Genomic DNA, 27,171 nt, shown 5'->3' on the forward strand with positions numbered 1-27,171 from the left:
AACGATAACAAACCACATGACCAGATAAAGAGTGCACATCTAAAGTAACACCACTGTACCAAGTCCTTGTGCTTATTGCCAGGGGAACAGCAGTGTGTGTCTGTGTGGAGTGTTCATGCTGCACTTCCTGCAGCTTTCTGCTCCAGTCAACACACAGCGAGCTAATCAGCGCCGATGCCTCGGCTCCGTCAGCTTAAAAAAAAAAAAGAAAAAAAACAGCTGAGGAACTCAGAATTACTGGGTCTGGTTCCTTGAAACCGAACAAATATATCCACGTCCCCTATGGGGCTGCATTACGCCAAAAACAGCAGACAGACACATTTTTAATTCATTTGATATTGGACGGCAGAGGCGTGTCGTTTATTCAACTTCATGACTTACCACTGCGCTTCAGCTTCTTCCTGTGGTTAAAAGCAGAACAATGGGACGTGTGTTCAAGCCTCCAAAACATGTTGAAGATGCTTTTAAAAAAAATAGTCATATGTGTTTTTCTGAACAGTAATATCAAATTTTATAAAACTTTTTGCAAAATTGTGCCGCAGAACATCCAGAGCGCATCGTTACAGCAGAATGCCAGTCGGATGCGGCGTAACTTCCTGTTTCTGGTCTCATATGTCCGCCAGGGTGCACAGTAGACAAGGCACCAGTCAAAAAAACCCTGAGAAGAAAAAAAGGTAATGCAGAGGTTGTGACCTTTTTTATTTTTCCTGTGTCGCCAATGAGGGCCATACTCTGAGTTTCACATTTGCAAAAAGGAGATGAAATGTATTTAATTCTTTTTTTAAGGCTTAAACGTTTGCCCCATTGGACTGCGTAGAGTGCAGTGAGAAACTGCAGCAGTAGTACATTTCTCAACAGCAAAAAAAAACAAAAAAAACAAGGACGAAAACAGTTGAAAAAGAGCCGCCCGGTTTGCCTTTAATCTACTTTAAAAATCAGACCAAATTCCATCCCTGAGAGCCTGGGTGGGAAGCTTAATGCAGCGCTTTGGCAGGTGAGTTCGAATGCGGCGCAACAGAAAACCCTGCCTTTCGAAAAAAAAATGTACATACAAGAAAATGAAAAGACGCGGGGAACAGGGCGAGCGCTGGACGCGAGCCAAGGACTCCACCTGGGAGCAGGCTGAACCTCTGCGTGGAAATTAATTCTGAAAGCAGGTAAACACAGAGACGGCGGCCGGAGTCGGCGGCCGCACGCAGCTTAAGTTAGGTGCAAAAGAATGCTGTTATAGAAGCATGTCGGGGAAAAAAAAAAAAAAAAAAGGAAGATTTAAAGCGATGTCAAATAAATTAAGACTTAAAGCTGGCAATGAATCTGTTGACTACGCAGCGTGCGCGCACACACACACACACACACACACACACACACACACACACTATATAAACTAGTCCATGTTGTTGTTTATTCACAGGGTTTGGAGGAATTGACAGAAAAATAAAAGTGAGAAACTGACGTAACATTTCCGTGGTTCCCGTTCATCCCTCCATCAGGAGAAACCAGCGACGACAGCTGGAAATTTGGCGAAAGACGACCGTCACAGCACTTTTCTGCGTCCACTTGGCGGTGGCTACAGCGAGTGTGTGTGTGTGTGTGTGTGTGTGTGTGTGTGTGTGTGTGTGTGTGTGTGTGTGTGTGTGTGTGTGTGTGTGTGGAGGGCGTCCGTAGTTTCTTGCACCAGGCCACACAGAGCTACTTCCAAAACTGGTGGCACTTAATTCCACAGTGCAGATTATACAGGAAGCGGTGTCATATGTTTGTGTTAAGCAAGATAAAACTTTATTCATCCCGGAGGGGAATTCAGCCGCAGCAGCAAAAAAACAAAAAAAACAAAAAAAACCCACCAACAGTGCCGGAGAAACAATGTAAAAAATAAAAAGAAATAACAAGTAAAGAACAAAATGTGGACAATTTAAGTCTAGAAGATACCCTGCTGGTGCATTATTTGGCAATGACTTCCATTCAGAATCCTCTGGCAAAATTGACTGCAGAAGTGTATAGAGTATATACATATACTGTATATACATATACACACATAATATGTATACATATACACATATACTGTATATACATATACTGTATATACAGTATATGCCCAGACGTATATACCCATACACTATATAAACATACTGTATATACACTATATGCAGTATGCGTATATACTGTATATGCCCATACTGTATATACAGTATATACACATTCTGTATATACACTATATGCAGCACATACAGTATGTGTATATACTGCATATACAGTATATGCATACTGCATACAGTATTTGTATATACACATACTGTTTATACTGCATATGCACATACTGCATATGCAGATACTGTATGTACTGCATATGCACATACTGTATATACGCATACTGTATATAGTGTATATACACATACTGTATAAAGTGTATATACATATACTGTATATATCTATATAATTTTCTCCCTTCTGATTATGAGTTTTCCCTCATTTAGGCTCCATTTATCTTTTGATTGTTATTTTTGAGTCAATTTATGAGTTCATTTTATAAGTTGTATTTTTTACAAAGAAGTTGGCCGGAGGTCCAGCACCCATGAGCTGGAAGTGCAGAACCGTGACATACAGTACATCGTTTGAAAAAAACCCCCAAAAAAACCCTTTCCGGCTACACTTCCATCTTTGAGATTGAATCAGCGTGTTAATACATTATGGTCTGCAGGGCGCCAGGCGGATGGGAGGACTACTGTACGTATGCAACGCGGGGGAAGTCGCTCAAAGAGAGAAAACGGAAGAGGAAGAGCGGCTTCCTCGGCTCCCGCTCCCGCATCTGGCCTCGTCCAAACTGGGACGGCTTCGACCGGGCTCGGCTCCCGCTCGGCTTTCCAGCTCTTTCACAGACCACGTGGATTCCTTTTTACGATTTCATTTTTTTATTTTTTCTAGAGTAGAGGATGACATCTCCCGTTAACCAAAGCGCAGTACAACCAACAGTGGAGAAGCGGACTGTCAGAGAACTAGTGGATAGACTTGGTTTTTAATAGTTTAGGTTAAAAAATAAAATAAAATAAAATAAAAAAAGTTAAAATAAACACATGGACATGTGAAATTCAGTGTTTAATACAACGGACTGGAACGAATGAAAGTGAAATCACCTTCTGCAGCAGGGATCACCGACTTTCTTTGTTATGCAATAAAACTAAATATTACAGAGCTAAAATAAAAATGACACAACATTAATTTGGTAAACAAACAAACACACCAAAAAAAAAAAAAAAAAAAAGACTCAAGTCAGTGACCTGGGAAAAGGGAATCGAACCCGTGAAGGTTTTACAGCAAATTTTATTCTTCTCAATGAGTTCTGCAACTTAACTGAAGTTCACTTCAGCAAAGTTAGGAATAAAACCAAATCAAAAAATACTGACTGGGATAGAGCGGTTTATTTATAACGGCACCGCAGCTTAAACCATAAAAGGTTGATTTGTTTGAATGTTTTCTCTCTGAAACTCTTTTGAAGGAAGCGAGTCCAAAGAACCGCTGGAATGTCCTTGTTTTTTGGGGGGGTGGAAATGATGACTGAAACAAACAAACAAACAAAAAAAAAAAAAAAAAAAAAGGAAATACTTTGGGTCATTTTTTTTTATTATTATTTTTTTTTAATTAAAACAAAACAAAAAAAATGTCTTGAAGTCAGATGTGAAGCAACAAGTACAGAGTCCAAAAAACAAAAACATTTGAGTCGTTTTTCATCTCCATGTGTGACGCCACCAACCCTCCCATGTGCTTCCTTATGAAGCGGTTGCTGGTTTGACTTTTTTATTATTATTTTTTTTTGACACTTGGGACGGTTTTGGTTGGACCACACACACACACACACACGCACACGCACACGCACACACGCACACACACACACACACACACACACACACGTGCGCTCTTAAGGTTTACATTCGACACTAGTCCCTCTGTTTCAGCAAAGGAGCCTCCAGTGGGAATGTTCAAAGGTCACGTTTTCATGACCCCCCCCAACCCGCCCGCCCCGCCCTGCCCAGCCCCTACCCTACATCTTAGATCTGTACACACAAATAAAATATCTTTTTTTTTTTTTCCCCTGCATGGACGAGCCATATATCTTTTACAAAATAAATCTTATTTCCAAGTATACAATAATAAAATGACACACGGAGGAAAAAGAAAGGTAACAGAATACTCCATATATACACTAAGTATATCATACTATTTTGGCAGACGAGAACACCAATAAGTTCAGTCTTGTAAACAGCTCCTCTCCATCAATTCCTTTTTTATTTTCATTTTTTCCACCCGCTTCTCTTTTCCTTTACACCTTCGTTGCTCTGTTTTGTCGTCTCCAGTCGTCATTCCCGGGCTCACCGCTCCGCCTTGCGTCCTTACATTCACAGCTCCGGTTTCTGATTGGTCAGAAGAAATATTGTGCTTTTGAGGAAAATCCCCCTGTGTCTGAGCCGAGCGTGCGTCCTCGGAGGCGGGGTCACACCGTTAAGACGGCTCCGTCACGGCCGCCCAAAAAGATAAATAAATAAATGTAAGAAATCGTCTTGGCCCCCCGCCAACCCCGTCGTGGCGGCTGACACCGCCGTGGCTCTCCCGGCGCCCCGAGGTGAGAAAGCGGTGAAAGAATGGCGGCGGATGTTTGTTTCCTCCGGAACTGAGGATGAATAGATGGAGGTTTGGTACGGGGGGTCATTTCTGCACGGCTACAAAAAAAACTAAAAAACCTCAAGATTTTATTACGGTTACCGGTGCGTTTGGGTTACACTTTTACTTCATATATTCACAGGTGGAATGAGTGTGGAAAAAAAAATGAATTTCAAATAAGGGGAGGACCACTAATAAATAAGGTGTATGCCAATTGAAAAGAAAGACAAAAACAAGGCCGGGCATATTTGACCACTGCACAAACATTCCCAACAACGGCAAAATAAGCCTCGGAGCAGTCTCTGCGTTCGCTGCGTTTGCCCCTCGATCGGCCGCGGCGTTTGCAGAACGCTCCAAGCCGACGCTTTTCGAGGAGACTTGTGGTGGAAACGTGGTGAAAAAGCAGTGTGATGAGAGTCAGGGGAGCTTTGGACTTCTGCGTCCCGGAGGAAAACGAGGCATGGGGGGAGGGGGGGAGTCCGGCGAGGCGGGGTGGGGTGGGGTGGGGGGGGGGGGGGGGTGTCCCGGGGGTTCCCTCAGAAGTCGTCGTCGGTCAGCTCGTCCTCCCCGGTGGCCTTCTCGGGTATGGCCTCCAGGCTGCGCCGGTTCCTGGACTCGGTGGAGCCCGAGGAGCCGCCCGTGGGGTCGCGGCCGCCCTTGCACAGGCTGCAGGTGAGCGCGGCGTAGTGGATCTGCTTCAGGTTCTCCTGGACCTCGCCCCGGGCGCGCTTCAGCAGGTCCGCCTGGCCCTGCGGGGGGTGACACGGACCATGGTTCAGGTGTCGTCCATCAGAGGTCGTCACAGGGACAGTAAATGGTCCGAGCGTGAAACAGGATTTTGTGATCGAAACTAATGTGGAGAATAATTAATGACTTTGCACATATAATTAAAAAAAAAAAACTATGAAATGTAACTGCACGTCCTCATTGTATGTGGAAAAATATCTGAGGCTGTTTTAGTTGAAGCCTATCATAAACAAACTATCTTTATCAGCAGATAGTGATATATTTATATATTTTTTATATATATTTATACAGCTTTAATAATATATATTTTCCGTATTAGACTACAGATTAATATATTTATACATTTAAAAAATAAATATATATTTATACATTAACACATTTACATATTTACTATACCAGCTTATAACTATCTTTGATATTATTGCCACACAATGCTGCTATGTACTTCTTGTACTTTACTTTAGTATAAGTGTCACCTGCCCATAGTGGGATCAATAGTAAACAGAGTGCTATGAACTGTTACCCTTTGTTTATAGATGTGAGCATATTTTATTTCCATTTAAAATTGTATTTTTATTTTATTTTTTTTACTTGCTCCATCAACTCTGCTTAATATTTCCCGGCGATCAATAAAATGTTATATCTTGTATATCTCATTAATGTGTTCCACATGGTAATCATGTTAACTTTTTCCACATCAGCTCTAAAAACATATTTGCAGGGTTTGAACCTGGAGGGAACCAAGCGGGGTTTTTTGTTTTTTTTTGTTTAGTTTTTTAACGCAGTTCAGTTTTGTGCATTCTCTGCAATAAAGGTGTGAAAGTTTCCTTTCATCGCCTTTGAGGGGGTTGAGAGGAGCATTGTGAAGGGGCCACTTCCCCTCGAGATCGCCCTGAGAAGCGCGACAACTTGCAAATCGCAAGAAACATCTATTGACCAATCCTGGCATTAATGAGGCTGCGAGCGGTAAAAGCCGGCGTGTGTGTGTGTGTGTGTGTGTGTGTGTGTGTGTGCGTGTGTGCGTGTGTGCCGGGCAGGAGGCGTTCACAGGTCTTGATTAGCCGGAGAGGTGGAAACGTAGGAGGAACATGAATTATGCAGCGCAGCCACACACTCGCCGGGCTCGACTCCATCGCCTGTGGACCTGTGTATAAATTATAGCCGAGCTACTGGTGAGGTAATCTTAATTAACACATTCGGGGGGGGGGGGGCTGCAAATAAATGTGCAGGAGGTCGTCAATAATAACCCCCTCGTGCTGGCGCTGGACAGGTTGAAATGAAAGGCCCGAGAAACACACCCGGCTCCAAATGAGACTAAATTAGTTCACTTTAGGACGTCGGCAGAGCTGTTGATTCATCAGCAAACCTGTCATTTGAGCTTTGCGTTGAGTTGGGCCTTTTTTTTTGTTGTTGCTTTTTAAAGGACGACGTTCAAGAGGTAAGCAGAAATACGCACAACCTGCTGGTGTTCTGGAAAACAGATAATATTCTTAAGAAAGCCGCTTCCTTAATTAAGCGGCGTATGAGGAAGTGTGAGTCTGTTTCTTTTGTTTGGAACAAACTCATTTTGTGTCGTGTTCATTTAACCGCGACACCCTACACCCTATACTACACCCTAAACCCTATACTACACCCTACACCCTATACTGCACCCTACACCCTATACCACACCCTAGACCCTATACTACACCCTCCACCCTATACTACACCCTGCACTATATGCACTTGACAGAGCTGCGTGGGTCAACTGCATGACAGACCTGTGACATATAGTGTCTAGACCAGGGGTGGGAAAACTACGGCCCGTGGGCCATATCCAGCCCGCGGCGTTGTTTAATCCGGCCCGCAAGGCATTCGCTTTAACAACAATCCTGTAATATATTTAAATGTGTAGTATTAATTTCAGTTTTTTTCCTGTAATACTTAATGGTACCAGCAGACGGCGCATTGCCAGGCCTTCTCTGATGTCAAGTCACTCTTCTTCACTTTACCTGATCGTCACGTATGCATCACCCGTAACAGAAGGAGCGGACGAAAAAAGAGAAAGCGCAAAATTGACAGCGAGTGCAATTTCGGAGCAAATGGGGAAAGACGACGATTCACTCGAGCTGAAAGACGCACACTGGCTTTGTGATTTGCCGTTCGCTGTGGACGTACTGGCACACGTGAATGAGCTGAACGTGAAGCTACAAGGGAAAGATGCGTCTTCTGCTTGACTGAATGAGACAAAGTTTTCAAACACCCGACGGTTGGCACAGAGGACGCTGGTGTTATTTAACTCTACCTATGTGTGAGCAGACGCTCAGTGTGATGAACATAAACAAAACATGCCACCAGAGCCCAGCTTCCTGATGAACACCTGAGCGCTGTCCTACCAATTTCCACAACAAAAATGGCACCAGATTTTGATGCGCTGGCGAAAAAGGGGGGGACCAGCAACTCTGATTCCCATTGAATCCATCAATGGTGAGTTGTTGTATTTTTTTATTCAAAAATGAATTTATTAATTAAAAAATTGGGATGAGAGGACATAGATTTCACGTATGCATTTTACACTTTATGCTTGCTCATTTTTCACCACACCTACTGACGGTCCGGCCTGCCCGGTCAGTTTTAAAAACTAAAGGCGGCCCTCGAGCCAAAAAGTTGGCCCACCCCTGGTCTAGACGGTGTCATAATAGTCACAGCTGGCATAAGCATGCGTTTCAAATGCAACACTATTAACCCATCAATTTAAGCCATTTTTTAAAATTGTTTATTTATTTATTTATTTTTGCAAAGCAGTCCCTAAAAAGCTACGTCCGGGTCCAGATATATTCAGAAAGCCACTTCACACATAAGATATCCAACCAAATAATACAAATAATGCCCAACTTGAGCATGATGTGATCTGTGATCTGCCCGAAATCTTTTGGTGACTTGAAAAAAAGGGGACTACGCATGAAAAGGGTTGTTATATTAAAGTGATGAAACCGATATTCACGTAAATACTTTCAACGCAAAGCTGAGAATCTGTACTTATATCAAATGTTTGATTGTTAATGGCATTTTCCCAATTAATGTTTACATTTAACTGAATCGTTACATTAAATTCGGCAATGAATTAGTGAATGAGTTCAAACAAACAGCAACGTTTGTTTTCTTCCAAATGAAACATATCTGCGCGAATGAATGAATGAATAACAAATAAAACAATATATCTGTTACAGGCCACTGATGTGACTCTTTTGACTTTCACTGACTCCTCTATTTGAGCCATCCTCACTGTTTTTCGGAGCGTTGGAGCGCCCGGGGACCCAGTCCAGATCCAGAGCCAATGCTCGGCTCAAGGGCATCGGCAGGAGTGTGTAGTGTGTAGTGTGTAGTGTGTAGTGCGGTACTATGGTACTATTTTAGGGACAAGTTAAGTAGCATGTCGTGCGAGCGGCACAAAGAGATTCGTCGAATATTTGGAGGGGGACGACCATTTTCCTCCATGTCACAGTGTGTGTGGTGACGGGCACTTTGGCCAGTCACCATTCATTATTTTTTTTTTTCTCAAGCACACACTAAGTGGAGGTCGGATTGACAATAAATAAACAAATAAATAAACAAACAAACAAATAAGCCAGAAAATAAGAAAAATTGCGTGAGTCGCTCTCGTTTGGAGCTTAACCGCCGCCGATGGAGCCGAGGGCGGCGGCTCCACATTCGTCCCTAATGAACACGTTCTTCCTCTTTCGCCCAGGACGGGACGCGGCCGTTATAATGCGATCACGGGTGTGTGCGTCCACACTAACAATGTGGTGTCGCACGTCTCCGACCGGCTCAGGATGTGGTTTTCTCCGGGAGGCGGAAAACTGTGCGAGGGCCGCTTTCGGGTCGCGGTGAAACCTCCCGCGGCACCGTTTAATGCCGGTGTGCGAATAGCCTTTCAGAGACATCCATGTTCATCGATCCATCTTTTAAAATGTTGACATCAGCGTGGCAAGCAGGTGCTCTTAATAACCATAAAATATGGATAAATATCAGTTTCCCAATTTATGAGCTCAGATAAATGCGGATAGGGCGGTAGTCCCGTACCTCCAGTACCATGACCAGCTTGAATTCCCACAATCTCTGCTGAAGGATCGGGGTTGCACTTTGTATCATGTAATAATAACAGTAATAATAATAATAACCTCTAATCGTGTAGCAGCTTCCATCTACAACATGCAGGCCAATGTGTTTCACATTAATAAAAGGCAATCAAATAGTAAGAATAATAATATAAAACATAAATAATAAAGAAATATATTAATATTATATTAATTATTCTAATAAATTATATGATAATCTTTCCTCAGATAATGACATTCAATTGCTACGCCCCCCTGAGAAATTCTCAAATGTTTCTCAAATAAACACAACCTCACTTTAATGTCTAGTTGTGGTAAACCTCACATCCACTTGGCTGCTCGTGGCAAAACCCCCACAGGGCCCATGTGTGTGCCCTGAGGCGCCCCAAACTGCTGCCTGTACATCATCTTCTGCTCAACCTTCTATTAACATCATTTAAAATACGTTTTATTTTCACGTCGCTGGCCTGCGTGAAGAGCTTCTACATCCTTGCCTTAATCGCTGATCTCTTGAGTAAAACCGAGCTCAACCGCATACCTCACAGAGAATCAATCGTTTAACCTCGAAATCTAATCAATGCCCAGTTAGTTCTAATAGATTTATTTGGATAAACTCCCTGAGATGTACCGTCCCGTTTTCGAGGAAGTCCCAAATTTGTTGCCGTGGTGATTTTGCAACAGCATCCCCCGTGGTCCAACGTAAACGATCGACTTTAACAGGGAAAGCGCAGTCATGAGGACAAATACAGAACATCTAGAGAGTGCAAGGTTTATTACTGTTGCACCTAAATGACTCTGTGTGTGTGCGTGTGCGTGCGCGGCGGTATGACATTTTCCTTTGTCTCTTAGTGACTACGTCTCCAACCCCGCCCGAGGGGACTGACTACATCGGACTACATCACATCGGTTTATGTTTTGCAGGTAAGTACTTTACAGGTGACACAGGGCGGAGGTTCGTATGAGGCAGAAAAGGTTATGGACCGGATAATTACGTAGAGCTGTTTATGAGAACCCTTTCCCCCGGTGTCAGATAGCCAGGTAAGAGATTGGGAAGCGGAATAAATCGAATCCAACGTTATTTTTCCCGCACAACATTGGACAGGAAGCACAAGGACCGTCTTGGATTCCTCTCTCCAGGTAACAGGTAAGTCAAGTGGGTAAGTTAAACGGCATTCATCAGCTTCACCGGTGGGTTCAGGGTTGTTCGACATCAGAACTGTTGACTCCGCTGCAGGAGAACTTGACTTGTTTTGATAAACGTACGCGTCAATAAAAGGAGATAAAACGCTGGCGCCGAAATTTAAGACCTCGTCCATTCAAATCCCAGACTACTGAATGACTGGTAAGGCACCGCTTTTTGTGTAAAACCGGATTTTAATTTGGCACTTTCCAGACTTCCTCAGGCCTCAGCCTCCTCCTCCTCCTCCTCCTCCTCCTCCTCCTCACCTTGAGTATGGTGATGTTCCAGGTGAAGCTCTCCACGGCTTTGTGCAGCTTCCGGCCCTTCAGACCTTCCTTCACCGCCAGGTCGTGGAGGTTCTCGTGGAACTCCATCGCTGGAAGGAGACGGACAAAAAAAAGAAAAACACCCCGCCCCCGCCGCCCCCAAATAAAAGATCAGCGTGTGCCGTGCGGTGATAGCGCCAAATAGAAAAATCGTTATTAACTACAGAAGTCAATATTTCAGTCTACTGTATTTTCCAGCCCCTGCTGGAACCTGCTGCACCGCTCTCGGCTCATAAACCTACGTCATTAGATGAGAAGACACGTGGGCTGCATACTTACGTATAACTAACTCGTAGTGCCACGTAACTGTGGCACTTTGGTAAAAAAGGTAACAACGACGTGAATTATGTTCAAGGCCCGGAAAATATTGTTGCTGAAAGGCTCATATAAAAAAAAGAAAAAACTCTGCAAAAGTCAAAACTTGCTTCTTTCAGAGTGGAAGGCATCACAACTTCACATTTATTGTACAAGCGACTTTATTTGGCTTTAATAAACCCCCAGCTTTAGTTGTTGTTTTTCCCCTCGGCTGATGTTTTCTCAAAGCTCGCTGAAGTTAATTCTTCTAAAAATAAAAAATAAAAGGGGGGGGGGGATAACAATTTATAATTAATTTTCTTGTTATTGTATTTATTCAGGGTGGTCCAGCGTGCAGGGCTGTGTTTCCGTGTTCCAGATGCCAAACAGAAGCCACCCTGCGTTCCGAGGAGGAAGCGATGCTGCGTTCTATGTGAACCCGGAAATTTGTAATTGGTGTCGGGAGGCAGCGATGCTGCGTTCCATGTGAGCTTTCCTGGGAACTCTGAAAACTGTAATTTGCCACGAACACGACTAACCCGGCCCCCCGTGTATTGCTGCCTGCAGCTATATCTATTATAATAATTTATATAGGATTTGGGCTAGTGAAGACTCAGTTTTTGTCACGGTGCACTTTTGTATATTTCTGCAGATTGTTCAGACCAGTTCCTGTTGGACACACATCCAACAGAACGCTGGGAAAGGTCGCCTTTCTCGAATCATCTGGCTACTGCGCTGTATTAACCAGTGGGTTAAAAAGCGGGACTGACAATAACAGCTGTCCTAGGCAACCCCAATTGGACCAACCATCTCATTCGGTCTGGTTGCCGCGTTGTCAGCCGCTTAAAAAAAAACAAAAAAACAAAAAGAAAAAACAAGCAATGTATGTTTATAAACCTTGGCCAACGAAAATGTGTTAACATACACAGTATATAGACACATGCTCATGTGTTTGTAAGGAAAAAAGTGGCTATGACTCAATGTGGCTTTTTCCTTTGTATTATTATCACCGTCATCACCATCTATTCAGTGCCACGTGACAGGGGTTTTCCTGCAGAGATGGGATGAAGAAATAAAGGTCTGCTGCTGAGAAATAAAAGTCTGCTGCTGTAAAAAAAAAAAAAAAAAGAGGAACATCACAGCTGAGAGGAAGGGAGGGAGGGAGGGAGGGAGGGAGGGAAGGAGGGAGGGAAGGAGGCAGACTGACGGGACGATGGCGCTCCGGAAACCGAGCGAGAGACGGTGAAAAAAAGGGGGGAGGAAGTGCGGCGGCGTGGGCAGACAGACATGACGTCCTTTCACCGCGGATTAGCATCAAGGCGCCCAACAGTGGAGGGATTTGTCTCCCGAGGAACCTTCCCGCCTCCTCTCCTCTTCCGACCCACTGCCACTTCCTCTATTCCCCTCCCCTCCTCCCCTCGCGCCGCATGACCGAGCCTACGGTAGTGCATGGTTTGATGTCAGGTCTGGCTCCTAACATCCGCCTGAGATATCAGCCAGTGTTGGCTTGAACAGGCTGATGCAGACTTCACTATACATTAGCGTGACGCGTTCCCTTTCCTTTTTTTTTTTTTTTTAGATATCAAAGCTGCATTAAGTGATATTCAAGTGGACTTCCCGGAATGAGGAGGATTCCTAAATACTGCAAAGCCTCCTGAGAATCATACATGCACTACAAGCGCTGCTCAGATCACCCTTTTCCTTCTGACGGCCCATCAGAGCTCACTGTTAATTTACCAAGTTCCCTCAACGTCCCCCAGCGGTTACCCGCCGCCGAACAGTGGCCGCACAGACACCCCGAGGCCGCAGGAACAGTCGAGCCCAAAGCACCGCGTGACCCGGGACGCGCAAAACCGGTCACCGACAATCGGGAGGTCTCAGGCCGAATCGGGTTTTGGGTTCTCCGGCTTCTCGTCAGCACGTTAATCTGATGGGAAGCAACGTCCGGTCCTCCAACGTATACGAGGCGCCAAGGAAATGTGCAGTGTAGCGCGCAGCGGCGGCGGCGGCGGCGGCTCCCGAGTGAGCAAAGCGTGTGTTTTGCCGGCGGCTTCGAGCCGTGGGGTCGGTCCGGGCCCCTGTTTGATGATGTTTCCTTGGTAACGAGGGAGAAGGAGGAAGTGAGAGAGGGGAAGATGGAGGGGCCGAACAAAATGTAAGGAGACGGACGGACGCTCGGAGCACACGCCGGCCCGTCGGTAAACTGGGAAATGAGATGTTTCGCGGCCATCTCATCCGACTGATTCACGATACCGTTTTGCGGTCGGCCGCACGGACGTACAACCGTATCGCCTAATAACACAAAGCCTGCCCGCCCCGCCGCGACACGTGGAGCGGCGATGAAGCCGAAAGGATAAATATAGAGAATTTATTTTGCACATCAAAAGCATTCCCCCCCCTGCCGTGGGCAGTTGTAATCACACTGTTGCCGCCGCGGCGCACGTGAAGCATGACTGTGCTGGAGAGGGTGCAGAGCGCTCACACAAGCAGTCGTCCCACGGCAGAGGTTGCCTAGCAACATGCAATCGAGTCTGGCGGGCAGAAGGGAACGCTCGTTCTGAGGGAAGGCGTTTCAGGCCCGAGCTCCTAACGCCGCGCGACAGTACAGTGAGAGAGCCGCGCTGCTGCACGGCGACGCGGTGGGATGTCGGCGCAGGCGCCCGGCGCCGACGTGAGCGGCGTGAGCCCGGGCAATTTTCAACTAAATGCGAGACCCATTTTCCGGTTCTAACCTTCCGTCGGCCCAAATCGTCGCCGCGGCTTTTATTTATATGGAGCGACGTGTACCGGAGAGACAGCTCTCCCTTTTCCTTTTCGTGGCTTATTGGCAGCGAGCGCGGCGTCGGGCAACATCAATGTTTTGGGGAAGGTGAGCGGCTTTAACCCTGCTCCCCGAATAAAACCTCCCGGGCCCCCGGGCTTCCTCACAAGATGGCAGCCCCTGTCTCTGGCTGGGTTTGATGGATTATTCACAAGTCGCTGCTGCTTCTGGAATGTTCCACTCGCTGGAAAACGGGGAATAGAGTTTGTATTGACCCACTTTCCAGTGAATAGATGCGCACATACTGGTACACAATACACACATGGACATATATGCGCGCGCATACACACACACACACACACACACACGCGGGCGCGCACGCACACAGACACACACACACAGTGATGACAGTTAAGGGTGGAAAATAAATCAATGTTCAAGTTTATCGGTTTGCCATCTGTTGTGTCCTACTTTCTAACAGTTGGCCGATGAATTACAGTCTGATTCTAGACAATTCAAGGTAAATATCTCTTCGTAGCACCAAAAGCTCTGAACGGCTGCTGCTAAAACGTTTTGATTCCATTTTGTGTGGCGTTTACATCGGTTCTTTTGGCTTTCAAAAACAAAACATGACTTGTCATACGAACAAACCTATTAACTGTTATTAATGTCATATTGGACATACGCATCCAATGCTCCGAGCCTTCCATGGCAGCCTAATTGTGGCGCGGCTGGTGTCAGTAAGAGCATGTAGGCGGAGTTAACCAGGCGGAGAGGCGGTTGCCAGGGACGACGGTCATGATTTACAAATCACTGGTCGTTATTCAGAATTAATTCGCCACTGATTGACCAATCAGAATGGAGTATCGCACAGAGCCGAGTCATAACCACTGTCTGTCCGGTATGGTATGTGATCACAAAGCGTCTCCTTTAAATGGCAGCCTTTCAAACCGCGAGCGGCTGGCTGCTCAAGGACGTTTTCGGGGGATCCGTTGTTATGCTGGCTTGCGTGCGTCTTTGTTTTGGAGCCACCGGTGGGCGATGGCCGGGGCCTGGAAGGTGTGTGTGTGTGTGTCTGTGTGTGTGTGTGTGTGTGTGCGTGCGTGCGTGCGTGCGTGCGTGCGTGCGTGCGTGCGTGCGTGCGTGCGTGCGTGCGTGAATGGAATCATAAAAGGAAACGCGGGTGTCGGGCCTTTGATTCGCCCGGCGCCCTTCGGCTTAGAAAGACACACTCGTCCTGCGCTCTGAAGTCTGCCAAGACAATGGCCGCTGAATATTTGACAAGTTATCAATCTGGAAACCAAGGCTGAATCCCGGCGAGGAGGAGGATGATGATGATGACGACGACGACTGGCCTGTGTTTTTCATTGGAGTTTTTATTTCCTCCCGCACTCAGCAGCTTCCTGCGAGTTTGCCACACGATAAATTGACCTTCTTTGCTGTTTGATCTGGAAGTATTGCCCCGCAAAAGTGCTGCGGCAGAGGGGCTGTTGCCGTGCAAAGATGTAAAATCGCCTTCCCTTTTGTGGTCTGCTTGCCGGCCCCGTGGAGACGGTGGAGTGGGTGCCTTGAAAAGATGAACTGAGTGGACTTCAGAAACAAACAGAATAAACCAAAAAAATTAAAAGGCGGAGATGAAGAATGAATGAAAGAGAATATTCCATCTTCATCCTGGATTTTTTTTCCATCCTTGCGTGCTTTGTGTCTGTGCGTGCGTGTGAGTGTGTGTGTGTGTGTGTGTGTGTGTGTGTGTGTGTGTGTGTGTGTGTGGCCTCGGGTGCAGCGTTCCCTCCCAGTAATCTGGGCTGGATTAACTTTGTCCCAGATCTTATTAAGTGAACACATCACAGGAGGAGAGGAGGCCAATTTCACAGACTTTCCCATCATGGGGTATTAACGGGGGTAGAAATAGGGGCGGGGTCTGCACAGGAGTCTGGTGCAGAACAAGAGCCGAGCACAGATGGACGGCTGCCCGTTCCCTTTTGATGTCTTCTCGCTCCAGCCCCAGATTTAAACTAAACAACCCCGGACCCCAGCCACCCCCACCTCCTCTTTCTCATTAAACCTTTAATCAGACACCCCGTGCCCTGGGAGCCGGACCAGAAAAAAAAAAAAAAAAAAAAATTCTAATCAATTGCCTCGTCTGAATTGAAGCTTCACAAAGACACATACTTGATCATGAATCAGATGTTAATAGGGAAAGAATAATCAGTTTAATCAACTCTGTCTGTGTCTTCAGTTTGGAGGCCGCTGCAATGCTATTAAAAAGTTTGGCCCGACCGATAGGATTTGTTTTTGCTGATAATAAAAGGAGCAAAAAAAAAAAAAGTTCTTCCCCATCTTTTTAACAGGCACCATTAGTTATAGAGCAGCAACGAGGCTACAGCCCTTCATTTCAAAGGCAACCTCCTCCAGACAATTCCCTATCCCGCTTTCCCCGGGTTTTCTCTTTTCTGCAAACAGAAAAATGGGCGAGCGCTTGCTAATTGAACGCCATGCATTAGCAAAACCATGGCAACGGTAACCAGGGCTGCGTGAAGGGCTTGACTCGTTGAAGCAAAACCACATTGGCCTTTACATGCATCGCGTGGGCCAAAGATTATACATCGTCAATCAGTGACAAATCTAAAAGGGATGAACTCAGAAAGTAGACTCATATTCACCATGATCAGGGCTCTAAACATTAATCAAATTCCTTTCATGTGCTTTTCCCATCCGTCCGTTAGACGAGACAATTCTAGTTAATATCTAGTTAAATAAAAAAAGTGGAATCTGATTGAAGATCTGCTTTGCAGCTGAAGGGAAAGTGATCGGCTTAATACGCCAGAAAATCAGGTTCGCTGAAAACAGCTTCCGGCGCTTGTTTGTGCCAACACAAATATCCCTGGATCTTGCCACGAGAACAGCCCCAGAGCAGGACTTTCAATTCCACAGCTCGGGTTTGAAGGTCGGTCGTCATCGGTGCACGGTGCGCAACCGTTTAATATATGGCTGCGAGTCGTTACCAGCGGGAAGACTCGAGTCCTACGTCTTCCTCAGTGTTTGGCGCATCGTTTCAGCGTCTACAGTAGAACCCTTTTCCATCCCATAAGACTCTTACCCGCTTTCTGGGTCTGGAGGATCCGGTCGTAGACGGCCTCAGAGTTCTCCAACAGAGTCCTGCTCGTCTGGATCATCTGGCGGAGAGAAAACACACAAACACTTTGTCCATCAGAGCCTCCTTCTCTCCGACACCCCCCGCTTCCCTTCGTCTTCGCCTCCGCCCACCACCCAGCGGGGGAGCACTCTCCATCTGGCGGCAGGGTGGCGACGCGCGGGAAGTTTCAGGAAAAAAAAAAAACAACAACAAAAAAAAAAAACAACAACTGTTATTACAGGCCCATCGGTGGGCGGGACAGCTGCGGAGCGTCTGATAGGGCCCAAATTGGAGGGAAGGACAAGAAAATGAAGGATACGAGCAATTCAGAGTGTAGTGTAGTGCATAGTGTAGTTAAGGCACGCATGTTTTAAAAGGCGACCGGGTAAAGCACTGTAGACACTCATTTCAGCACGAACAGTTAATCAGGACAGTTTGTTTATGCCATGGGTAAGTCGCAAACAAATGAGGCCTTGTTTTTGAAGGACACCGCTGCTATTATCAGTGGAATTACGGCTGAGAAATGGGCCAACAAGTTCAGCTTCTCCGGCGAGAGCCAACGCTGTAATTGGAAGCGCAAACTGCTGAACTGCAAACTGTTCAAACTCTGGCAGAGTTCCCCCGTCCCCTGTCGGCCCTGTGTTCCCATAAAGCAGGCGAAGAGAAATTTTAAACAGAATATTGATTGTGCCTACACTGATCAGCCACAATATTAAAACCAGTGACAGGTGAAGTGAATAACATTGCTCATCTGGTTCCAGTGGCACCTGTCAAGGGGTGGGATATATTAGGCAGCAAGTGAACAGTCAGTTCTTGAAGTGTGTTGGAAGCAGGAAAAATGGTCAAGCGTAAGGATCTGAGCCACTTTTGACAAGGAGCACATTGTGATGCTAGACGACTGGGTCAGAGCATCTCCAAAAAGTGGTAAAAGGTAGGACAACCGGGGGGGTTGCGTATGGAACGGAATGGAACGAAACCGTGCATAATGGGGACACTTTCTCCGTGACTCTCTCCCCGATCACCCCCGCTCCGTGCGTGATGTGCAGAAAATAGTCTTAACGAGTCTACGGGTGGTGCCCCGTTCCTCCGTGCCCCGCCCCCACACTGTTTTTAGTTGTTTTATTTGGAGGGATGGGGCTCGGCTCTCCCTGTTGCTCTCCGCCATCGGGGCGCACGGAGAGCCGTGTCCGGACACAAAAGATTCACACATAAAAATATATTTATGATTCTCCATTTAAATGTTGTCCCTGTGCATTTTTTGTAAGTTCCATCTGTCTTTTATCCTGTTATTGTAATGTACACAAACTGGGAAAAAACAAACAAAAAAAAACAAAAAACAAAAAAAACTGCTCGACTTGAAGAATCTTAGTCGACTGACTGGTTTCCGACTGATGATTCGACTTGTCGACTTTCAGGCGGAAGCTCTACACAAATTGCTGAATAAGTTAATGCTGCTATGATAGAAAGGTGTCAGAACACACAGTGCATCACAGCTTGATGTGTAGGGGCTGTGTAGCTGCAGACCGGTCAGAGTGTCCATGCTGACCCCTGTCCACCTCTGAAAGCACCTACAATGGTGAGCGTCAGAACTGGACCATGGAGCAATGCAAGGAGGTGGCCTGGTCTGATGAATCACGTTTTCTTCTACATCATGTGGATGGGCGGGGTAAGGGTCCGATCCGATGGAGCATCTGTGGGATGTTCTGGAACAACAAGCCCGATCCATGGGGGCCCCAGCTCACAACTTCCAGGACTTAAAGGATCTGCTGCTAACGTGTTGGTGCAGATACCACAGGACACCTTCAGAGGTCTTGCGGAGTCCATGCCTCCACGGGTCACAGCTGTTTTGGCGGCACGAGGGAGAGCTACACAATATAAGTGGTTATTAGTGGTGGTTTTAATGTTGTGGCTGGTCGGTGTATGTTTGTGTTCATAGATACTGGTAAATACATACAGGTACTCCTCATTTAACGACCGAGTTTATTCCTAGGGCCAGGTTGTTAAACAGTGCGGTCGTTAAGTGTGGAGTGCCTGTACTGCGCAATTAAGAAGAGCTGTCACAGTTATAACATAATCGCCTGATCACAATTATCATTTTGAAAATTGTTAGTTTCCAAAACCATGTTTCCATACAAATTTCATGGGATTTTTAAGCCAATGTTCGAAACAGATGAGGTTCATGGCTTTTCTTCCTCAAGTTGATGGGTTTTATTACACCATTCTAAGCCTAAAGTACGATAGTGGCATAAAATTATAAAAAATAAATGACAAGACATTTCAATTGTTAATCGGAATTATTTGCACAACATTAAACGTCAAAAAGAAAAATTCAGGAAGGCGACAGCGTTTCGTGAAAACGTAAAAAACATCTGGAACTTTCAATCTCCCGACAAAGCAATAGCAACCGATTGTCTAACTGAAAGAGACAAGTGGAAAAAAAAAAAAGATCAATATCACCACTTGAAAACCCACAATTATCACCGAGCATCTCCCTCGAGCCGCCGGTTTAAATTTAATTAGTGCGCGCCGTCTTCGAGGGGCCTTCACCGTGCATCACCCTGTTATATACACTGTCTAAATTGTACATTTCCTCAGTGACTCTGGAACGGCGAAGGGGGCTCGGCTGCCGAGAGGAAGAGGGGCAGGGAGGGAAGCGGAGGAGTGGAAAACAAAAGACGCTTCATTTTGAGCTCGGAGGGACCAATCGGCTTGGTTAACACAAACAACGGGGCGACTGGCACGGCGCCCCGCGGCCAACCCCGGGGCCCCGCGGCCGACCCCGGGGCCCCGCGGGCCGCTCAGCCTTTAAGCTGTCCGGGGTGCGAGGAGGAGAAGAAGTAAAAGCGGGAGGGCGGGTTCACTGGCATGTGGTGAAGAATGCAGAAAACACAAAAGAAAGGGCGGGGGGCAGGGGGCGGGGGGCCGTAAATCCATTATAAATGAGTCATAGTCAACGGCGAATAATAATAAACATCCAACCAACAAGTGAAAACAAACACGATGGGTTTATTTCCGTGGAGCCGGAGCGTGGGATATCAGCGCCTTCCAACGGTGTTTACACAGGGAGCCACGAGGCGCGCTCCGAACAGATAAAGACAATATTCTTCTGTTCCTAGTTTTGCCCCCGAAAGTCCTTAATCGCTTTAAATTACTCCTGGATTTTGATTCCCTCCAAAGACTTTAGCGGCTGATTTAACGGCTTTGTCCGCCAACAAGCTCACCGCTTTGATGGCGGGCTGCTCGCTGCCGTTGGTCGGGAATGAAAGTAGGCAAAGACCACTTTGACAACGCCAGACGCCGAGTATTGATCTGATCCATTACTTTTACGAGGCAGCGTTTACTGTCCAGGGAGAAAGAAAAGCAGGTTGTTTTTTTTTCCCCCCATAACAAGTCACTTGACCGTCTCAACACCTGGGTTGGCATCACGGACACTGCACTTGGCCGGTTTTATTCCTCCCTCTTCGAAAGATCCTTGGCCGTCTCCACAGGTAGCGACTCAGGTTCTATTTTAGGTCTGATTTTATTTCCCGTCTCTGCGCCGCCTCTCGGCCAAATTATCCAAAGACGTTGCCACGTCTCTTTTCATCGCCAGCGACCTGGAAAAAGCAGTCCACGCTCTATTAACGCCACGCCCTCATTATCTCACCACTAGACGACTCTAACTCCTTTTCTGGCATCGACCAAAAGTCACTCTCTCGCCTCCAACGAGCTCAGAACGCAGCAGCTCCGCTTCTTAGCGGTTCCCCCGAACTACGTCACACCACCCCGATCCTGGCTTCTCTCAACGGGCTCCCCTTCGGTTCAGAATGGATTTTAAGATTTTACTGATCACTTTAAAAGCACCTCTGGGTCCGACTCCAAGCTACACAACAGATATGTTGACCCCATACGAGCCGGAGAGCGGCCTCAGATCCTCGGGCGGGGCCGTTCTGGCTGTTCCAGAGTCTAGCCTTTTCTATCGGGGCCCCTCGGCTTTGGACCGACCTGCCTGAGGAGACGGGGCCGGCAGAGTCAGTGACTTATTTCAAATCACTTCTTAAAACCCATTTTTATAGATCTGCTTTCATGTGATGTTGCCCCCTTTCTTTATTCATTTTATTTTCTCTCTTTATCCACTTTTACAATTGAATGAATAAGCTTAATTCCTGTTTATTAATGTTCCTTTGCCTTTTAAATTCATTCAAATATTTCTGCTTTTATTTCATCTGTCAAAGGACTTGGTAAACTGTGTTTACAAAGGCGTTACACAAAGGAAGCTGTTACTATTATTATTATTAGGTACCAGATGCTGATAGACTTCTACAGCCTGGTATCACCCTGACACAAATATCTATCTCACCGTATCTCTCTCTCTCCCTCTCTCTTTTTCCCACCCTTAGATGAAAAGCGGCAAACCTTTACGCAACATGGCCGATGCCCAGCCACCTACAGACTTTTCCGAAACCCGTGTCACAGAAACGTCGCGCGGCGTCTCATTTTCGGGGCACATTTCCAGAGCACGTCGCGCGCCGACGGGGTGGTGGTGGGGGGGGGGGGGGGGGGGGAGAATTTCCAACGGAGGCAGAGCCGCTGCCTTTTCCAAAGACGGAGCGCATGAGAGCGCCGTGCATGCCAATGTGGTTTCACAAGACCCACCCTGTGCGCCCCGCGGTCGCATTATGCTGGAGCGGTGACTAAGAGCGCGCGGTTGTTTTCACCACAGCTGCAGCGGCGCAGCTCAGAGCTGCCGTGCACACTGTGATTACTTCCCTAATGGGCGAAGAAATGACTCGTCTCACAAAGCCGACTCAGCATCTCCCGGTGTATTTAAAGGCACAAACTGATGAAGGTGGGTGGACTCGGCAACGACCGGCGCACACTAAATACCGGCTGAGGTAATTAGTGTATTTGGCGGGTGCATTACCAGCATTAAGGCTGCAGAGGGTCAAACAGGCCTGTATTCTACAGAAGAAGTTACCTTGGTGATATGGGAATAAAACTGCACCGGCATCCTGGTAATTATTTATCTATATCTGTTCAAGGCTCTTTAAATCATGTCGCTGAATATCCATTTAAAAAGGGATGATTTATTCTAATTCGCTACACAGCCAAAGACAAAGACTTGTTTTCCCGCCAAATGAGATCAAAATGGGTTCAGCAGTCCACCGGGTTCAGAGTCGGTCCACTCCTAATTCCTCTCCGCAGACGCTGCTCCTTGCATTCATCCATTGTTGAAATATCCAGAAATTGGGCCCTTTTTCTGCAAGACTGAATGTCGCCATTGTGCCGGCTGCTCGCTGCATTTGTTTTTGCCTTTCTGTTGTTTTCTTCTGGAGGATAGATGGGAAGGGACTGAGACCCGGGCAGCCCTTCACGCCAATTACGATGACAAAGCCCCGGGAAGTCCCGATGGCGGACTCCCGACACAACGCCCGGACGTCTCACTGCTCGCGTCCGTACGTTATTGACGACTCTTTCGGGCGTTCCCTTGAGTCGGGTCTGAAGCCACCGGAATACGGTCGTCCCGCTTCCTCACGTGCGCGCTGCTGCTGACGAGGATCAAGGGCCGCGGCTCCGAGCCACTTAAGCCCTCGCTCTTCTATATTCGATTTAAGCTCCCCAAACGCCCATCTCCCCAGCACTCTATCAGGGGCCAATTACCTGGCCGTCCATTTTGAGTATAAGTGGGGAGTGTGGAATGTGTGTGTCTGTGTGTTGGGTGAGGAGGAGGACGCCGTCATCGGTCCTGTTGCCATCGTCCCATTTTCGCAATTTGCTTCTCCTTAATTAAAATCTGTGTTTTTAGATATGTTCGGGTCTGGGTTCTCAGTATTTCCCCGTGCTATACCACCAAGTGACACAAGTAATATTCGCGTCGACTCATTGCACTAGATGTCGCGAGTTTCCTACAGCCTGTGTCACAGCAGAAATCGGGGAAAAAGCTTTCCAACGATAAACTGTGTCCGCAAATTAAGGATACAAGGCAACATCCACTCGCGCCTCACAAATCGCAATTCTTAGTTAATAATTAATACTTTCGCAGATCAAAACTATGTATGGTAGCTCAGGTAGGGGATGGTAGCTCAGGCGGTAGAGCTGGTAGTCTAGTAATCCAAAGGTCGCTGGTTCGATCCCAGGCTCCTCCTGCTAGCATGCTGTAGTGTCCTTGAGCAAGACACTTGACCCCTAATTGCTCCTGATGGCTGCGTCCGTCAGTGTTTGAATAATTGTAAGTCGCTTTGGATAAAAGCGTCTGCTAAATGACTAAATGTAAATGTATGTAAGTAGGCGACCATGACGCGTGCAGGGAATCCACTGACCTCCGCAACCGCATGGAAATAAGGTGAATTTGGAGTCAAATATCGCGGAATAATATCTCCCGGAGTGAGTGGCCCTTCAGAAAGCATCTGGGCGAAAGGCATTAGGAATGCATTAGGCAAATAACTTTTAATGCGATGCTAATGGACTAACAGAGCTCCCTTGCCCTTTGACCTTTGACTGTAACAAATGATAGCCTCTTCAAAGTGTCGCGCTTTTGTTGTGCGCCGTGCATTCTGCTAATATGTGGAACGGAAGATAAACACAGCTGGGATCGAACGCAAATGCCAGCATGTGAATATCTTGAAAGTGCATCTAATGAATATTCAAAAACCATATGCTGCAGATAAATGTCGTGGCAAAAACAACGAAAAAAAAAACAAAAAACAACAACTAATGTTTGGACCCAAACTTGGAACGCTCGGACGCACAATTTTGCGGGCGGTTCCGGTACTAGTCCGCACAAACGGTTAAGGAGAAAAGTCTTCCCGAGAAACAATTTGGGAGGAACGGGACGGGCTGAAGGGCAATGGCCTTGTCTGGGAACGGCCTCGGTGACACGTTGCATAACTTCAGACCATTGCGAACATTGATTTCATTACTTAACAAAAGCCACAGCCCCATTATCTAATCCTCTCCATGCTCCCATAAAGTCCGCACAAAGCCCAGCTATTGATTTGATGAGAATCGATGGCTGATTCGCTTCTGTGCAAAAAGGCCTTTCTCCCGACGTGTGCGCTGAAAGCCATCCAACAAGCAGCGTCATGCAAAGAGAATCCGTCTTTCTCTATACTCCCTTTGTCATACGAGACACGTGAAGCCAAGGAGGTACTCGGTGTCAATGACGACCAAATCCTCCGGGTCGTACATCACATCAACACAAGATTACGTACATGTAAAGCAACACATGTGCATTTAATTGGTGCAAACTTATTGGTTTTGTGACCAGCTCTGTCAATGTTTTTTGTGAGAGTCTTAGTTATCTTCCTTATGGAAATCCCACATAAACCTATTTTCTCTTTATTCTTTGAACTTTCCTAATTTCAGGCTCTCTGCAGGGCCCGATTTTCACAGTTCTAAATGCTGCCTTTTAAAGTTTGTCACACTGATAGAGCACTACTGTAATATTTGACGAGCAAACGGTAACCAGCGGAGACGGTCTTGTTAGTTTTTTTTTATAACTTTTCATTCTTTCTATTTTCTGGGGACCTGCAACATTGACTCCCACTTTATAATAACTATGGATCCAAATATTGTCTTATATTATGGAATAATGTGTATACCTTTAAAAAACATAATACAACCTTAAATCCTGAATAAAAAGTTAAAGTTTTCAAGAATTTGCAACAACCAGGGTGAAGCATGATTTTGGTATTCGCTTCACTCCTGTTAGAACTTAGAATAAAGCTCAAGCACCCTGGGCCACTCACCATGTCGTACGTGGTGATCACCTTCTTGATGACCTCGGCCAGCAGCGCCCCCTGGGGCTCCAGGGTGGGGTACTGCTCCTTCAGGTTGAACAGCAGGAGGGGGCTGCTGTCGGCGCCCAGCAGCCTGGGAGAGAGCGCCAGGATGCACTGCTTTAGGTTGGCCATGGCCGACAGACCGCACAGCTCCTTGAAGGGCACAATGGCATTCTGTCGGAGGGAGAGAGGAAAATATGAACGTGGGGGCACTCTGTGCACAACTCTGAAAGAGGTTGAGAGTTTCTCCACATTGGGGCCCCCGGAACTTAAATCAAAGACCCTTCTTTGGTGTCTGCCGTAACGGGAGGCAATGCACCGGTTTAGTCACTTTCCCTATACACCCGAGCGCCTTCATCCCCACTGACTGTGATTACATGCGCACTAATGCCCGGATGACTGGCAATAATCAGGTTATGGCAATGATTTGATTGAAGCGTTTACATGCGGAGTATTAGTGTGATTGCAGCATCGGCCCACACAGCCCGGGACTTAAAGCTCAGCCAAACTCAAACGTCACGCAGGTTTTATGTCTGATCTGCAGCAAACGATGAGTCAAACTGCCCCCCCCCCCCAAAAAAATTACATTATTACTCGAGTTTTAATGCACAATTTGCGCTCGCCTTAAATAGACGTCGATCAAATTGGTAAAGGCGCTCACTGAACGTTTGAGCTTATTTATATCGGCCTCCAGAGCTGAACTGTTCAACAAAAAATATCTCAAGGCCTAAGGTCAATACATATTCACCTTTATCTGCGTTGTACACAATGCAACAAATAAACAAAGCAAAATCTTGACTCAAAATCAATCACTAAATCTCGCAAATGAATCCAAATATTATATCAAGATGTATGTACACGTTTAATATCCATTGCGTGTAGAGCTTCGTCCTGGTATTTGTTAAAGAATCACAGGCCTATTAATGAACCCAGTATACATTCATAGACTTAAAGTGAGAATGCGTCAAGTGGATACTTGGATATTGTAAAAACGGAACATTAATTCTCCTCCGTGTGAAGGTAGAGAGCGCCTCGGGGAGCAGCAGCGCATTCTGTCGCTCTTTAATCCCAGAGGCGATGCGTCTTAAATGTGTAACCGGAAGGTATGTTGATTAAGATCGCACTTCTACACAATATTGTTTTTTTTACTGTTAAAAGCCATATTATGTATCCATTACATGCCATTTCTTGGCGTTCATGAATTTATGCATTTTATGGACTTGATGCTCCCATTTTTAACTGGATGCTGCCAAATGAATTGCCCCAGTGGGAATAATAAGGGTGTATCTACTTTATTCTATTTTTCGTTTTTTGTTTTTTTTATCATAGAGTCCTCACAATTCGAATGAACCTCTATCAGAGTAGGTGCTTCAGAACGAGCACTAGCTACCTGAGGGAACTTTGGTTTTTAGCACTTGTGGGTTACTCGAAAACACTACACTCTGCTCAAGCAGAGTCCCTCTGGCCCTGCTCTCACGCTTGTTTTCACCCACACAGACGCGCACGCGCAAACACGCACACACACGCACACGCACGCACACGCACGCACACGCACACACACACACACACACACAAACACACACAAATACACATAAACACAAACCTTCCTGAGAAAGGCCAAAATTAACCCCTTCATAAACAACTGGTGGGACAAACAATGACAGAGGATCCCAGAGGTGTGTTATAGTGTCAAGGCCAGTGGCTTATTATCACACGATGACTAGATGGTAAACAAAACTCCAGAAATGAATCCCAACACAAAGACGTGCTTAGTGAAACACCCACAGCAACCGAAGACCAACCGCAGAGTGTTGTCACAGCCAAGCCTGGTATTTCCGTTTGGCATAAGCGCTTGCTTCTTTTCATACCAAACACAAAACACAAAACAAAAAAACAAAAAAATGCTGCCAAAACAATAAATATAAAACTTAAAAACCCACATGAAAAAAAGAATAATCATTTTAATCGACCCAAGTTGGTAATGGAGACATTCAGGATTGTATCGAGTATGTTAAAGAAGAGATAAGTGTGTTTTGAATCCAGGTTACGCCAATAGGTTTACAAGAATAAATAATGCAACAAAGATAGAGCAACTTAATGTTTAACCTAATGTTCATTCTCTGTCTAATTCATCGCTGACTGCTGGGTTACAAGATAACATAAAATATAATTTGTTATTTCTAATAACACCAATTTCCACCGCAAATCAATTGCCCTGCG

General features: G+C 46.1%; 1 protein-coding gene across 1 annotated transcript in view; it reads right to left on the minus strand.

Moving 5' to 3' along the window:
* Positions 1–4,045: 4,045 nt before the first annotated feature.
* Positions 4,046–27,171, minus strand: part of plcl2 (phospholipase C like 2) — a 44,244-nt gene continuing 21,118 nt past the window's right edge. The window contains exons 3-6 of the mRNA XM_080006175.1: positions 24,919–25,125; positions 17,156–17,231; positions 10,941–11,050; positions 4,046–5,399 (exon numbers count right to left, since the gene is read on the minus strand). Of these exons, the coding sequence (XP_079862301.1) occupies positions 5,187–5,399; positions 10,941–11,050; positions 17,156–17,231; positions 24,919–25,125 (606 nt within the window). The 3' untranslated portion in view covers positions 4,046–5,186. The remainder of the gene's footprint in view (positions 5,400–10,940; positions 11,051–17,155; positions 17,232–24,918; positions 25,126–27,171) is intronic.

The sequence above is a fragment of the Zeus faber genome, assembly GCF_960531495.2.
Source record: "Zeus faber genome assembly, chromosome: 8".
NCBI classification, from domain to species: domain Eukaryota; kingdom Metazoa; phylum Chordata; class Actinopteri; order Zeiformes; family Zeidae; genus Zeus; species Zeus faber.